The 17,541-nt window shown below is 32.8% G+C and overlaps 1 protein-coding gene across 3 annotated transcripts; it reads left to right on the top strand.

Annotated features, from left to right (window-relative positions):
* LOC119606177 (sodium-independent sulfate anion transporter) lies at positions 1-17,446 on the top strand. 3 transcript variants are annotated; one of them, XM_037959591.1, is made up of 10 exons: positions 1-243; positions 12,512-12,705; positions 12,762-12,966; positions 13,032-13,117; positions 13,177-13,314; positions 13,385-13,993; positions 14,059-14,232; positions 14,292-14,439; positions 14,507-14,686; positions 17,121-17,446. In XM_037959591.1, exons 2-10 carry the CDS (start codon positions 12,541-12,543, stop codon positions 17,213-17,215), a joined length of 1,800 nt encoding a protein of 599 aa, XP_037815519.1. In that variant the 5' UTR covers positions 1-243; positions 12,512-12,540; the 3' UTR covers positions 17,216-17,446. The 3 variants fall into 3 exon arrangements, with proteins under 3 accessions (XP_037815519.1, XP_037815518.1, XP_037815520.1); XM_037959590.1 differs by lacking the exon at positions 1-243 and adding an exon at positions 3,675-4,067 and having other exon boundaries at positions 17,121-17,445; XM_037959592.1 differs by lacking the exon at positions 1-243 and adding an exon at positions 4,090-4,131.
* The last annotated feature ends 95 nt before the right edge of the window (positions 17,447-17,541 follow it).

Below are 17,541 nucleotides of genomic sequence, written 5' to 3'. Positions count from 1 at the left end.
TTTACTAACATTCTGTAACTCACATTAAATACTGCCAACAAACTATTCGGCACAGTTTTCGTTCAGCTAGTAATAAGTGCTACAAAATTTATAATTAAAACAAGTATTTCTAATAAAAAACAAAATAATTTGTGTATATTCATCTGTAAATAGAAAATATTTTTATTTTTCATAAAAGAATCATCAAAAAATCAATAAATAACATTAAATAAAACAAAAATTGTGCAAAAAAACTATCAGCTGGTAAGTAAAACAATAACAGAGAGAAAAAACAACAGCAACAAAAAGTGAGAGTAGGTAAAAAAAATGAAAACAAAAAAAATTGCACAGGAATTTATGTTAAGTGTTGCCATGTATAAAACACAAACACACACACTTCATCTTAAAATAAACAACTTTCCTTTTAACGGTTTATTATATTTAAATTAATATTAATTTTATTTTATTTTATTTCATTGTTTACTTTATATTTAAATTATTTATACGTATGAGTGGTATTGAAGAGATGCTACACGTTTTTTAATTTCTCTTTTTACGTTTTAAATTTCTAGTGAAAAAGAGAGACCTTTGATTTTTTTATTTTTGTTGAATAAACAAAAATTAACTGGTTTTATCGATCATTAATTTATGCTTACCCAGCTTCTTTTATGTTTCAATAACAATGTATAGGTCTTTGACTTTTTTGCTTGATTGCAGAAATGTTTACTATAAATACAGGGTGTTTTTAAATGTTATGTTATTTCGTAGACTATATACTCGTCTTTATATAAGGCTATAGACTAGACTATAGTATAGACTATAGACTAAACTATAGACTAGACTATAGACTAGACTATAGACTAGACTATAGACTAGACTATAGACTAGACTATAGACTAGACTATACTAGACTATAGACTAGACTATCGACTAGACTATAGACTAGACTATATACTAGACTATAGACTAAACTATAGACTAGACTATAGACTAGACTATAGACTAGACTATCGACTAGACTATAGACTAGACTATAGACTAGACTATAGACTAGACTATAGACTAGACTATAGACTAGACTATAGACTAGACTATAGACTAGACTATAGACTAGACTATAGACTAGACTATAGACTAGACTATAGACTAGACTATAGACTAGACTATAGACTAGACTATAGACTAGACTATAGACTAGACTATAGACTAGACTATAGACTAGACTATAGACTAGACTATAGACTAGACTATAGACTAGACTATAGACTAGACTATAGACTAGACTATAGACTAGACTATAGACTAGACTATAGACTAGACTATAGACTAGACTATAGACTAGACTATAGACTAGACTATAGACTAGACTATAGACTAGACTATAGACTAGACTATAGACTACACTATAGACTACACTATAGACTAGACTATAGACTAGACTATAGACTAGACTATAGACTAGACTATAGACTAGACTATAGACTACACTATAGACTAGACTATAGACTAGACTATAGACTAGACTATAGACTAGACTATAGACTAGACTATAGACTAGACTATAGACTAGACTATAGACTAGACTATAGACTAGACTATAGACTAGACTATAGACTAGACTATAGACTAGACTATAGACTAGACTATAGACTAGACTATAGACTAGACTATAGACTAGACTATAGACTAGACTATAGACTAGACTATAGACTAGACTATAGACTAGACTATAGACTAGACTATAGACTAGACTATAGACTAGACTATAGACTAGACTATAGACTAGACTATAGACTAGACTATAGACTAGACTATAGACTAGACTATAGACTAGACTATAGACTAGACTATAGACTAGACTATAGACTAGACTATAGACTAGACTATAGACTAGACTATAGACTAGACTATAGACTAGACTATAGACTAGACTATAGACTAGACTATAGACTAGACTATAGACTAGACTATAGACTAGACTATAGACTAGACTATAGACTAGACTATAGACTAGACTATAGACTAGACTATAGACTATAGACTAGACTATAGACTAGACTATAGACTAGACTATAGACTAGACTATAGACTAGACTATAGACTAGACTATAGACTAGACTATAGACTAGACTATAGACTAGACTATAGACTAGACTATAGACTAGACTATAGACTAGACTATAGACTAGACTATAGACTAGACTATAGACTAGACTATAGACTAGACTATAGACTAGACTATAGACTAGACTATAGACTAGACTATAGACTAGACTATAGACTAGACTATAGACTAGACTATAGACTAGACTATAGACTAGACTATAGACTAGACTATAGACTAGACTATAGACTAGACTATAGACTAGACTATAGACTAGACTATAGACTAGACTACAGACTAGACTATAGACTAGACTATAGACTAGACTATAGACTAGACTAGATTATACTGTAGACTAGATTATACAGTAGACTGTAGTATGAAAATACATAAAATATTAAAGTATTATTGTTCAGATCTTACGGCAAATTCCCATGAAGTTTCATCGACTTCTAACTCGACAACAAATACAAATACGTTGTTTATTTATGAACAATTTTAAATATTCAAAAATTTGACCTCTGACACTACTTTTATGTGTTTACTTAAATTTATTCAGAATTTTTTAAACAAAATTTAGAAAATATCTATTTAAACTCAAATCTTTGGGTGGAATTGGGACCGTATAAATAAAAATAATAAAAACAAATTATTTAATATTTTAGTTTTTTAACTTTCAAAGATTTTCCGAGTGATAACAAAAGTTTGTAGAGTGAGAAAAAATTAAATTGGGAATCATTGTATTTTTGGAAATGATAACAAAAGTTTTGGATTACGCTAATGTAGTCTTACATGACTAGATTTAATTAAAAAAATTTCAGTATTTGAGTCTCTCAACTATTTGGAGAAAAGTATGCAAACAAAAAGAATTGTATATCGATAATTTTAAACACTCTTTAGAACTAACCGCACTATAATTCTAAAGATTGCTCAAAGTACAACACATTCATACTCACATTTTTTAGATTTTATTATTTAATTGATCGACAAAGAGAAAATTTATATTTTTTTTCAATTTGCAATACAATATTGTTTATTTTTTTTCAGTAAATAAAAATTACTTTAGGTTTTGCGGTGAAAAGTTTTCTGTGAACGAAAAGAGTCGATATTTGAGTGTTTTTTGGAATTTGGTACTAATAAGCAAACTTCTTTTTCCTGTAAGAGAAACATTTGCTATAAACTGATATTACAGCTTCCTCATTATGTTAGTGTCAATGCTCCGATAAAAAGTAAATTCAGGTAATTAGTAGAAATCTTTTAAGTTTCATTTTGAAGCTGATATCGATATCAAATCGAATCCATTTCAGAACTCAGAATAAAATTCCTTTGATTGTTCAACTATATTATAAAAAGTGAAAACATGATAACATGCATGATTCCACAAAACTTCGGACTAAAGTACTGATGAAGTAGATAATCTGTCACCAATGATATCTGCTAGCAATATTTTAGCGATTAGAACGGTTTCGGGACTCCCTAATATAAACATACACAATACACGTAAATATATTTAAATACATACTCACTTCTTATAGAGAACTGTAAAATGACGCATTGATCTGACTAGACTTTTATTCAGTTTGTAACCGTCCGTCATACATTTCACACGGAGTTTTAAACTGTTGATGTTCGTTCTAACAGTTGTTCTATTGTTTTTTATTTTTTAAATTTTGTTATTTTCTTTATACAAATTTTAACATAAATAATACGTGTTTTTAAGTTGGTAGAATTTATTTACTTTCAAAAAATATTAAAATAAAATATTTTTAACTAAAAACGTGAAACACTTGTGCTAATATAAACAAAAAAGACATTCCAAATGTGTACTAAATTTAAAAAGAAAATAAATATTAAATAATAACTTCTAAATATATTATTAATTATGCTTTTAATACTTTGATGCAATCAAAATAATTTACTCGTTTAATATTATTAATAAAGTGTTTAAATTGAAATTGTATCAATTACAGTTCGTTATAAATTGGTGAGTCTTTCTGTGGTGTTTTAGTTTTATTTTGAAGTTTGTGTCAATAATACTAGTATTATAGGTTAATGTCATTTCAAATTAAATTTATGGAATTTTAATTACTATAATATTGCTTATTAAGCAAAATAGAACTTAGGAATTTATAGATATTTATTTAAAAGTAAACAATTTTATATCGGAAGGTAGTAATACCTATTGTTTAGAATCTGTGTTATTTCATTTGTTATGTCCGAAGTGAATAAAGCTTTCAAATATCACAGACCCAGAGACTAAAGTATACTTTTCTAAAGATTACGCTGAATCGGAATCTGATCTCAGAATTTCTCTTTTTGAGATATTGTGTTCTTAAAATTAAAAAACTTACGTTTTTGATCATTTTTGAGGTGTCATAACAAAGATGTCTTCGCGCAATTATGTCTCAAATATGGTAAAAAACGGGGATTTTCTATCATTTTAGGACTTATAGAAGAAAACAATAGTTGCTGTAACAGTTTAAACTATATAATTTTAATGCGGGGGTTCTGCATTGAGTCCAATCAATTTCTACTGAATTATATCATAAATCCATTGGGCTAAGCGAAGTAATTCATGGGGACCGTAACTAAATGCTGGGCATATAGTGGGGTCGGCTTGCGGGATTTAAGTTTTTCTATAGGCGGTTGCCGACACGACACTCAGGCTATAACCTGCTGTTTTCAAATTACGAACAAGGGATCCGGCACATATCTTCCTATGATCTCCCTGACACGCCTCCGGGAAGCATCTAACTCTGTGATGTTAAAGTTGGGATGACTCCTCAGGTGACATCCCTGGATATCAGCATAACATAATTTTCCTTGACTGGAGGACCTTCGTTCCTCATGTAGCATCATTATTGTGCACTGACCGGAAATTTTTTGTAGCTAGCCAACAAGATATCTTTATTGTAGTAGCTTCAGAAAGCAACTCAATAAATCTCAAATTTGTGCCTCTCTTGGCCATCACATTTGCTATAAAGAGTTTCCACAAAAGGTTCTTGACAGGGTTGTCAAAATTGGTACAATTGTACTTTTTTGGTACAATTCAATCTTCAAAAGTACAATGGTACACCAATGACCGATTTTGTACAATTTAAAATTCATTTCCTTATTGAAATAATAATCTGAAATTGTACTTCTGACACAAAGTTCAAAGGTAGGAAGCCCTTCGATAAATTCTGAAGAGGAAAAATATAATTCTTGTTTTTATTCTCTCATATTGTTTAAAAACCTAAAAGAGATTACAACCAGACAAGCAGTAATAATTTTCAACAATTATTTATTATTTATTTAGGATTATTTTTTATTCGATCCCTAAAATTTTAAATCATTTTAGGGGTATTTTAAGTGCTATTTTGAATATACTTTTAAAATACATTTTACTAGACTTTGGCCTAGTCTAATGAATTTTCTATGGTCTGGTCTATAAATTAGTGTAGGGACTGGTCTATGAAGTAGCCTTTGCGTTATTTACCGACTATCCTATTATCTAGTTTATAGACAACTCTATGTATTTGAATTTCGACTAATATATAACATTCTAATCTATAGACTAGTATATTGTCTAGTCTATAAAGTAGTCTATTGTTTAGTTTATAGACGACTCTATTGTGTAGTCCATAGGGAGTCTACAGACTGTATAGTCTATGGACCAATCTGGTGACCAAATGAACTTGTTTATTATCTAATTTATGGGCTAATACAATTTGGTACAAATGAAATCAAAAAAGTACAATTGTTAATGCTGTTTTGTACAATTTGAAAATTCTATTTGCCAACCCTGGTTCTTGATATCATTATACATTTTTATCTGTCCCCTATACAGCGAGTGTGGCAGTTAGGAACCTACTTCGTTAATTAAATCTTTGCGAAATAATCACACGAGCATTTTGTACAAAGTAGGTTTGCTACAACATTGTTTACGAGTAGGAACGAATGTCTTGGATCTGTTAAACATTTCAAGATGGATCCAAAATGATTACTGCCACCAAAGACGATGTTAACATTGCACGGATATAAAAAGGTACTTCTGACTTCCAGACGAATATAATATATTTCAATAGAGATCCTTTTGTTTTGGAAAGCGACGGAATTGATATGGGATCACATTGCTCTGGGATCTGTCAGATCAAAGTGATCTTATGAGACTTTTTACGAAAAGGCTGTGTTGGGTACCAACACACTGTAATGCAGACGAACTTACAAGAATTGAACTTTGTCTAGATATTGACCTTATTATAGTATAATCTATGACAGATTCAGAGACATCAATAACCAGTCCAGGAATGGTAAAATGGACTGCATAGTATCAAAGAGCGTATGGTTAAGACATGATGCAACCAATATACTTATAGGACTGAAAATATGTAGTCTTAAGTCTTTGATTGAGATAGTTCAGGATAGTTGAGAGACAAGGGCTTCTGCAGGTTGTGCGATTATATTGAGGCACTAGAAACGACTGAAATAAATATTTGCCATTGTCCTAGAATACAGAGACTCAGACAAAAATGGCATGGAAAGAAGTTCCACGAGTATTGCTGGGTGTAACCCATAAGATATGCTAGGTTTTATTAGGGAAATTTCGATTGGAGACTATAGTGAGGATAAATATATCTTTTCTTATTTTCACAATTTCAATATCTATCTCAGTTTTGCGCCATATCTCTCTCATTTTCTCTTGATTAAGTGAAACACAATGGATCACAACGGTTAAGATTATCACAAGATAATTATAATTGTACCGTGACAGTACATATTTAGAATATTCTTATGTAAGACAGCCGCTTGTTTATCCCTCTCCAATTTCTGCATTTTTACTCTAATATTGAATTCAGAACTAAATGAATCACAATATTTTTAACACCAAAATGCGGAATGTTTTGGTGAGTTTCTATTGACAAAGTTTGTTTGGACAAATGGACAACATTGGTCCACGATTTCAAATAGCCCCAATACAAATGCCCACGGAAATAGGGTTAAACCGTGATAAATATGTTGATTGTTTAGTAATGTCAAAATCGGGACCTTTCAGACAATGAAACAGATCTTAACGATATAGAAGGCCGCAGGCCTAGATATATAAGAAGCTATGTCCTCAATTAGATGGTTATGAAACCAGACAGCTTAATGGATATATTGTTTATGGCTCAAATAGAGTTTTTTCATCAGATTTGTGATGAATCCTGAAAGGCGTCTCAAAACTAGAATCAATAGAAAACGTTATTTTTAATCGTTCAAGATTACAGAATATAATCGTTCCCACGACATTTGGATCTCCGTTCCAGAACGACCCGATTCTCAATCGGCCAAAGATTGTTAACTCAGCAACAGCTGTATGAACCGGAAGTTTTTTCACATCCAGTTACAGCCAATCAGTTACAACTACAACAACAGAATCTAATATAACCGGTGACAATGTTCCACTATGTTTAAACTATAAACCTACTATTCAAACATTGTCATACCTAAAACACTATTTTATACAAGTATCTGGGAGATTTTTCAGAACAACAAATTATTAAACCAGAGACCAACGTATAACTTTTAGACCAACAAAATTTGGAAAAAAATTCGAAAGTCGAAAGACCTTCCCGCTGTTATAGCGTGTCATAAATGACATGATATCTGGAAAACCTAATGGATAAATTCTAGCTTTTAAATTTTCTTTTTGGAGTGAATCTGTTTTTTAAATTTTCAAATGCCAAATACATATTTATTAATTTTACTAGAAATTTGATTTTTTTCCAAAATGTTATTTTGATGATTTGCATATTTTGTTATCAGTAATTGGCGTAATATTATTGTTATTAATTTGGCATTTATTTAAATAATTTAAAATTAATATATACAAATAAAATAATTATTTAAAAATAATATACAAAAGCAAGGAATTATACCACAACTGCTAAAAATTATCTAAAATCTTTTAATTAGACCTTTCAACCTAGTTCTTTTTTTGGTTTGATAAATATGATCTCATATTAGCACGTGTTTAAAACCTGATGGCGGTTAAAACGTTTTGCAAATCATTGGCACGAGTATATTTGTGCTTGAATAGAATTTTTAATTATGTTAAAAATAAAACTTAGAACAGACAAAATACCTGTTATCAAAATTTATTTTCTGGAGAAAGCATACGAGTTGAGTGTCTCATTTGCTAGAATTGTTATGCCAAAATGTTTATGATATTTACATTGGAATTTAATAATATTTCAAGTGCTAAAGACTCTTTAAATTATCCATTGATAAGAATTTTAAAATTTCCAGTTTTTTATAGCATAACATATGCTTTATTGTTAAAATGTATTAGCTATAGAACAAGGTCGCAAATGTTTTTACAATTTCCAAAACGAAAAAAAATAAGTAAGAAATTATAGTCGGGCGTGACCGACCATATGATACCCTACACCAGTTATGAATATTAAATGTGATTTATTTTTCATAATAAAGCATTTATCTTCAATATTCCCTTGTTCCGATACATTAAAGCAATTTATGGATGAAAAACTAATTTTCTGAAAGAGGCTTTATATGGGGGCTAGGGGCAAATATGGACCAAGCCCGATAAAATTTTGTGAATATATTTATATTGACATAATATTTTATTGTGCTGAATTTCATCGCGATATTTGTGTTTATAAGCTAATTTGGGACATTCAAGTAATTTTCTGAAGGGGACTTTGTATGGGAGCTAGGGTCAAATGTGGCCCGATCTTTATGAAATTTGGCAGGGTCATCAAGACTTCTATAAAACTTAGTTGTGCCGTATTTTATCGATATATCTGTATATTTAACATAATTATGAGCTCAGAAGCCCTTTTCGGGGGGTTCTGTTGTATGGGGGCTAGGTGAAATAATGGACCGATTTTAACCATTTTCAATAGGCTTCGTCCTTGGGTCAAATAAAACGTGCGTGCCAAATTTCATCCAATTATCTTGAAAATTGCGACCTGTACCTTGCGCACAAGGTTTACATGGACAGCCAGCCAGCCAGACGGACGGACATAGCTTAATCGACTCAGAAAACGATTCTAAGCCGATTGGTATACTTTAAGGTGGGTCTAGGACGAATATTTTTGTATGTTACAAACATCAGCACAAATCCAATATACCCTCCCCACTAAAGTGGTGTAGGGTATAAAAAATAAATTTAAATTGTAATCAGTTGGCGATTAATTTATAAAAAATTATCTTAATTTAAGATATACATAATATAACGGAAAATCTTTAAACCCGATCCACTTAAAGGCTTAAACATATATCGTATATTCCGCTGAAAAAACTGAAGCATATGCTAAAACTTTATCTAAGTAGTGATATTGAAATATCTCATGATCAAGGTACACCGTAGTGAGTGTACTGAATGAGGCGGTAGGGTACGACAAGCGGTAGAGAACTTTAATAAATGGATATTAAATTATGTTAAAAAATGGTTCAAAAAAAGGAAAAAACTTATACCGCGAATTTGTGTGAGGATTAGAGATCAGATAATTGTAATAACATTTTAGGTGCCTTCGGATATCTACCTATACCTATTACACATCAAGTTTTATGTCGTATGAAGTAAAAAGTTAGGTTCTGGTGTCTTCTCTGAAGAAGCTGGGGTAAGTATGTATATCTCACAGTCTTCCCAACATCTGTAATGTTTTTCAGGCTGAAATATTTGCGATAATGTCAGCCTGTGGGATACTCAGTATTCGTGGCAGCATAGGAATTTTTGTCGATAGTCTAGTGGCAATTCTCTCACTAAACTCTTATACTGCCAAGACCCATGTTTGGGTCAAGCGCATAGGGACTACTATAGAAATGAACAGGCAGATGTGCTTGCCAGAACGGGATTTGCTCTTGATAACTCTAACACCGTTTCAGTAGCAACTCCGTTAGGTTTTATCAAAAGCAGTATCCTCAGATTCTTTCTTCAAAAAACTGAAATTTTATGGAATAATCTTCTTTCGATGAGAAACGCTCAAAACACCTTGTGGACCGAAGTAGGCAGAATTTAACTCGTAACTCGACTTGGGCTTTCATTCAATGAGTACTGTCGCAGTTGCAAAGACAGGGAAAAGGAAGAAACGGTTTTCCATCTTCGCTGTGAATGCCCTGCTATAGCCGTTAAGAGAAACAGTTTTCTTGGCAGTTACTCCATACTTGGTGAGAAATCTGGGTCTAAGCTTAATGGCATCTTCAGATTTCTATTCGACTAGAACGATCAAATGCATTCTTAGTTTTTTTAAAGGGGTTTGATTAACCCATCTTACCATTTTCGTCACTACCATATGCCAAACGCCATTTTCTGTTTTTTGTTGGCTCTTTCACCTTTGTCTTCCATTATTTACGGTTATTAATTCCTTTTTCTTGGACTGTGTTCAGTCTACGGCTCCATCTTAAGCCCTCTTTGTCGTGATGAATTGGTTACCCATCAATCAAATGGTCAATAAATTGCTCTTAATTCCGCCTATGATTCAGTCAGATTATTTTTCTCAATAGCCTAAGAGAAATCAAGATGATATTAGCTATTACACCCCCAGATAATCTCTTAAACAAAAGCTTTGCGGTGTTGATTCAACACGATCCAAAAGTGATGGAATCAATCTGTACTGTTGTTCAAAACAAGAGATGCCATAAGAGATGGCTGAGCTAGTTTGCAGCCCGTTTTATGGGTGATATAGCACATATGGGAACAGAAGCATATGTGCCATATCACCCATAAAAAGGGCTGGAAACTAGCTCAATTTCTATGGAATATACGCCGATTGTCAAGTCGCCTTAAGGTTATAATTGATGTTTGAACAACATCATAGAATTCCGGACATCCTTCATCGAGATGGACTTCCCACATCTTGGTGTTATTGCAATTCCGGAGAAAAGAGGTGCTACCTGTAGTAGACATTACAACATGATCAAATGTATCATCGGTCTTTCTTTGGAATGATTTGACATGAGGTCGAACCAAAGAACTACATAATCTGGTACCACGGGAATCGGTAGCCCACAGGGCAGAGTTTCGGACATTTTCTTGTCCCGACTTTTGGATAAGTTCTTTCGGGGTGCACGTGGTGGCTGAGGTTTCTTAGTGATTGTTGATTAAAGGACTGATATACTGTCGTATATAAGGACTGATATACGGTCTATAATTCGGGATAAGCTCGGTGCCCTTGCCGAGTCAACAGATAGCCCACAGAGGAGTGACTGTGGGATTAAGCGTAGGAAATGAGTTGGTGTCAAGTTTATGTGATTCGGGTATACGGTACCATGGGAACTGGTAGCCCACGGATCAGATTTTCGGATTTTGTGTTGTCCTGTGTGTCGGATGAATGCGAAATGTTCTGGGTTGAATGGTGATGGATGCAAAGTGTCTTGTACATTAATTTTTCCTTCCTTGTCTGGGTATGTTCAGGGTTTACCCTGTTCATACCAGATTTGCCACAGTGTGTTCTCTGTAAGATTCGTGTTTCGGTCTACCGATTACATATCTAGGTGCTGTTGCCGACTGTGAAGTGATGTTTTTACTCTTGGAAGTTAAGTAACGTAGCAGCATTGCTCAGAGATACAAGCCGAGTAATGACTTCTGCAGAAGCTGCCAAGAAGAAGAGTAGAGTATTACTCACCATTCTCTCTTTACAAGTATCATAAATGAAACAATATAATGAATCCACGTGTCTCTCAGTGATGTAAACATTCGGACAGTGTACCAACCTAACCGACCAGTTTAACCAAATGCTATTGACCAAATGAATCTAAGACAGTGTGACAACCTAACCTATCGGTTTAATCGAGTGCTATTGACCATATAAATCTAATTTAGAAAACAATATAATTTGTTATTCGGAATAAGAAAATTGAGTTTTTTTAAGATTATTTATCCTTAACAGTTTATAAATGAAGTTTTTGGCAAATATTTGTTTAGAAATAGACTTTGAATTGTTTAAAATGTAAACAAATTTAAAGAAATGTTTATTTAATAAAGTTTTACGTATGTTTTTAATTAAATATATGAAATTTGTATTTGAAAATTTAAAAAAATTTGTGTTTTATTAAGAGCAATCTTAATTAAATAAATAAGTAATGACGTTATTTAATAATGTTTATTTCTTTAGTTATATATTTTTTAAACTATTATTATTTATAATTTATTAAATTGCTTATTATTATAGCAAATAAATAATTTTCAAAGTGTCGATCCTATTAATTTCCATTAAAAATAGTACATATTTTAATTTGCCCACCATTGTCCACCATTTGTGCGTAAATTCCATATGATCGTGATTGTATTTAATTTAAAAATCATATAAAATTGTCATGTCTATATTATTACAATATCTACTTTATTGTTAAAGTTTTTTTTTTTTGTTAACAAAAGATACAATCAAGTTGAACGCAATAATAAATATTTATAAAACTAAATTGCATTTTATTTAATTATAGATATTTTTGAATAAAAACTCCAAACCATTATGAGTCACACAAAATTAGCATATCGCATATTGCCGGGTCTGAAGTGGCTTAAAGGCTATACGGGTCAAGATGCGGTATCAGATTTAATTGCGGGTATAACTGTAGGTCTTACAGTACTGCCTCAGGGTTTAGCTTATGCCACACTAGCGGGTTTGGAACCGCAGGTGAGTATTTGTTAAGGAATTTAAGAGATTATTTTTTAATATTTTTTTGCTTTTAGTATGGTTTATATTCAGCATTTATGGGCGGCATTGTTTATGCATTTTTGGGCAGTTGCCGTCAAGTTACCATAGGTCCCACCGCCCTTTTGGCTTTAATGACTAGTCGCCATACAAGTTTTGGTTTACAATCAGGTCCTGCCTATGCCATAATGTTGTGTTTAATCTCGGGTATTGTAGAGTTACTAATGGCTTTATTAAGATTGGGTAAGTGAGAAATGAAATTGTATTTTGTTTCTTATATTGTATATACAAATAATGCATATTTTCAGGCGCTTTGGTGGATTTGATTTCTTTGCCCGTTACAGTGGGTTTTACTTCCGCCACTGCCGTTATTATTGGTACTTCACAATTAAAGGTATGACTCACTCAATTCATATAAATTTCTAATTAAATTCTTTATTTTTCTTATTTAAGGGTCTCTTGGGCTTGCGTGGTGGTTCTGGTTCGGGTTTTGTCAACACCATGAAATCTGTGTTTATGAATTTAGATAAAATAAGAGTGGGCGATTTTGCTTTGGGCGTAACTGCCATTACCATTTTACTATTATTAAGGGTAAGGTTTCCACCATTATCTTATACTTAATTTATAACTAAATTATTCCATTCCATGTTTTTCATAACAGAAACTAAAAGACTTAAAACTTAACAATGGCCAGGCATTCCTTAAAAGTTTTATATGGATCATAGCCACTGGTCGTAATGCTTTGATAGTTTTACTGGCCAGCACTATTGCCTACTATACCTGTGACAGTAAAGACAGCTGTCCTTTTATATTAACGGGCACTGTTAAATCGGGTTTGCCCGATTTTCAAATACCCAAATTTGAAACTACTATACTAAGTGCAAATGGCACTGAGATCAAGCAAAACTATCAGGATATGTTAGAGGAATTGGGTCCTTCAATGATAGTTTTACCCATAATTGCTGTCTTGGGTAATGTGGCCATTTCAAAAGCTTTTGGTGGAGCTGGTCTCTCTCCCACAAGAGAACTTGTGGGTCTCTCGTTAAGTAATATATTGGGTTCATTCTTTTCATCGATACCCGTTACCGGTTCATTTTCTCGCAGTGCTGTTAATCATGCCAGCGGGGTGAGAACACCCATTGGTGGCTTTTATACTAGTGCTTTGGTGTTATTAGCTTTGGGTTTATTGGCTCCATATTTTCAATATATACCCAAGGCCTCCCTAAGTGCTGTTATCATATCGGCTGTTATCTTTATGATTGAGTTTGAGGTGAGTTTCAACTTAACTTTACAACTTATACTCAATGTTATTATAAAAATTATTTCCCATTAAAGGTTATTAAACCCTTGTGGCGTTGCAGTCGTCGTGAGTTATTACCCGGTGCTATAACATTTGTCATCAGTTTGGCGGTGGGTGTAGAAATTGGTTTAATTTTGGGTGTGGGCACTGATGTAGCTTTTCTGGTGTATCGGGTAGCTCGTCCTGTTTTAGCTGTTGACAAATTAAAGGTATTTTTGAAATCATTATTCAATTTATTTAAATTATGCATTTCCTTTTTCTTCTTTAGACTGCTCATGGCATTTCTTATTTGCTTATAAGACCCAAACACAGTTCTTTATATTTCCCTGCTACCGAATGGGTACGCACGGGTATTTCCAAGGCTATAAATACCCATGGCTCGGCTCCTGTTATATTGGACTGTTCGAATGTTGATGGTTTGTTGAATTATAGTAATATATTAAGCGATTTCTTTTTATTAATTTAAGATTTTCTTTTTATTAGATTTCGATTTTACTGCCGCTCGTGGCATTGGTTCTTTAAACAAGGAATTGTCTAATATGCATGTTCCTTTGTTTTTGCTTAAAGCTTCTAAGGAAATTTGTGTTATTTTAAAAGAATCTACAAATGCTGATATACCCACGTTACAGAATGCTGATGATTTGGAAACATTATTGGAACAAAGTAAGTAAAATGCTTGTGTTGTTTATTTAATAAACATGACCAGATTTGGGTGGCCTTATTTGTTTTGTCCAATTGGCTGGAGGTTTTCTATCTGCCCAAACAATTCGTTGTGTGTATTGCAATTATTAGGAAAGGAGAATAATATAAACATCATATCATGAAGATATACATATAGGCCGCTAGGGTCTGGTGAGTGCAGCATAGTCTAGTGTTTCAAAAACTCAGTCTTCTGAACGTAATTTCTTAAAATTTATCAATTAATGTTCCTTAGGGATGTTATATCCGAAATATCATTACGACCGAATAGTTCGGATCTAATTTGACCAAGCCATTGCTATGGCAGAGCAAATGTTCAAGTGTTTCAGTAACCTCACTACATGCTCGTGCAATATAATAAATTTATGCTCGTAGTCCTGCATTTCCAGCTCACTATGTTTTTAAATCCGCTGTCATTGTCTCGAACGGTTTTGCATTTGTCAGGTAAACTTCTTCAAGTTCCCTGAGCTTAATAACAATTGAATTAACACTTTTGCTACCAATAAACTCTGAGTTACCTAGTGTCCATTTGATAGAGAGCTAACCACAGAAAGAGAAGTCGGTTATGAGCCTTTTGACTGTCGAAAAGTATGTTTACATCTGTCTGTGACATTTCTAATCCATCCCATTTTCACAGTATTAGCTTGCGCTTGCGGGTGGATTCTTCCTCCTAGTTTAGTTCGGATTGTATACTATAAGGTATACATATATCCACACGGAGACGCAAAGGGTTCATTGTGATTCCTTTTAAGAAAGAACAAAGGAAGAGTAAGAGAGGAAAAAGTGAAAAGTTAGGTTAGGTTTTCATAGATAACCAGAAAGATATATGGTTACAATTGGGTCATCCTTTTGTAAGAATACCTGTAAGAAGAGAAAAAGAGATAGTATAAAGAGAGAAATAGAGGAGATAGAAAGAGAGGAGTAGGGAAAGCTGGCAAAGAAGGAAACGGGCAGAATAACTGTCGTAGAATAGATACGTGTAATAATGATTACGTCCAACTTGGTGAGAATTTAGATTTATATCCATTCTGTCGAATTTAAGAACGCGATTAGACTTTCAATCGAACATTCGATAAGTCAGATAGATCACTAAAATAGGCCGACCCAAGCGTCCGGGTTTGAGCCGCAGCTAAGACATGACAGTTACAAAGAAGATGGGATACCATCTCATTCTTAGTGAAGTGAAGAGTTGTCTTTCCCTCCAAATGGTTTTGGAGGGGAAGATAATCACACCGCAAAAACATTTCCTAGATCATCGTGGATACTTTTGGCGAGACATTTCCGTCTCAGGCTCTGTACTCTAATGCAGTTGTATACCAATTTCTTACAAAGACTCTAAAAGCGAAGTGTCGAGTACATCAAGTGCTCCTACTATAGTCCTTATACTTTTCCTATCCAATTCTAAAGGTACTCTGGTTACCTTAGCGTTTAACATTTGCAATAAGGCTTCGGAGATTCTGCAATCCATCCTCCTGATTAGAATCCCGTCTAGTCAATTTATATCAGATCTCGTTACACTGTATGTTACAGTGCCTGGCACAAAACACAAGCTTATTTTGTATAACCCAATTCACGCTTAAGCTAGAATGTAACGTGTTCCCTAAGCTTGAAGTGCTTCCAGACTATCAACATATTTTTTCAGTTATTGCTGTTTGTCTTTATTCTGTCCACGACTTTCCAAATTGCTAAGATCTCCTGCTGAAAGATACTACATTCATCTGAAAGTCTGTATGACAATGTTATGTCACTGTTTACTAAACTACGCACACCCTTCAAACAGTAATCCGGATCTAATACACTCATTCCTAATTGGAATATCTATTGAAGGGGTAACTGCGAAATCTAGAGTACTAACTAAATGCTCAGAAATACGATCAGTAGATTCAAAGAGTTGACCGCCAGCATGTATGTTAATACATTGTGGTGTACTCCTAGTAATTTGTTTCCGAATATTTTCAATTCCTAGGGTTGAGTTGATAATTTTGTTGCTTACCATCGAAACTGTTCAACTCACTAGGTAAACTTGAAACTGATTAGGTCTAATGACTCCCTCTATATCCAAAAACTGAGCTAAAGTATATTACCTATGCTCCAAGCATAACATTACATCTCTCAGTCCATTCTCGTTTAGGGTAGGACCCTAGGAGGCTATTAATTACCCAGAAAAACAGTACGTAATCCTACCCTGAAATGTTACAGAGCGGCCGGTCAACATATAAGAGCATTAGTGTGAACGTTATTGAAGGCTACTTCGATGCATACATACAGTATACAGCCAATAAAGTTGAATATTTGTTTTTAGGGAATGAGGAACGTGATAATGTTATATTTAAGAGAATTAAACCATTTTGCAATAGTTAAATCATGAAATTTAAACATTTTTAAAATTTTTTTTCAGCACCTGACTATGAACCCTATTTACAAGTACTCGTACCACTTGTGAATAATCAGCTGACAACTGCACAACAAATGGAACACGATAAAAGGAATTGATAGGAATCTCGGCTTAATAAAATATTTTATAACATTTCCATTTAGTAATATAAATAAATGCTGTTTTAAGTATTTGTTTTATAATGAAACTAACTAACACAAAAGTATACTTATATTATATAACCTATATACACTTATATTAGAATAATTGAAAAATAGGACCCCATTAAAATTTAATAAAATATTTGTTTATTTTCTTTTTTTACATGCAACTGTTTTGCACTTTTCTTAAAAAAATATACATACAAAGAAAATTTAATGTATTATTATTATTATTATTATTTGTCTTATCAAATATTATATAATAAAATATTGAAAAAAAAAAA

This window comes from Lucilia sericata, unplaced genomic scaffold (assembly GCF_015586225.1).
Source record: "Lucilia sericata isolate MDLA Ls3-8-SP2 unplaced genomic scaffold, ASM1558622v1 Contig000556F_arrow, whole genome shotgun sequence".
Classification (NCBI taxonomy): domain Eukaryota; kingdom Metazoa; phylum Arthropoda; class Insecta; order Diptera; family Calliphoridae; genus Lucilia; species Lucilia sericata.
The sequence above is the reverse complement of the archived record's forward strand: the minus strand, read 5'-3'. Positions and strand labels throughout refer to the sequence as shown.

Excerpts from the sequence above, each read along its gene's own strand:
- LOC119606177 (XM_037959591.1), top strand. The coding sequence starts at position 12,541 with ATGAGTCACACAAAATTAGCATATCGCATATTGCCGGGTCTGAAGTGG. Across the intron at positions 14,440-14,506 it reads GGACTGTTCGAATGTTGATG|ATTTCGATTTTACTGCCGCT; the intron begins GTTTGTTGAATT and ends TCTTTTTATTAG. Across the intron at positions 14,687-17,120 it reads GGAAACATTATTGGAACAAA|CACCTGACTATGAACCCTAT; the intron begins GTAAGTAAAATG and ends ATTTTTTTTCAG.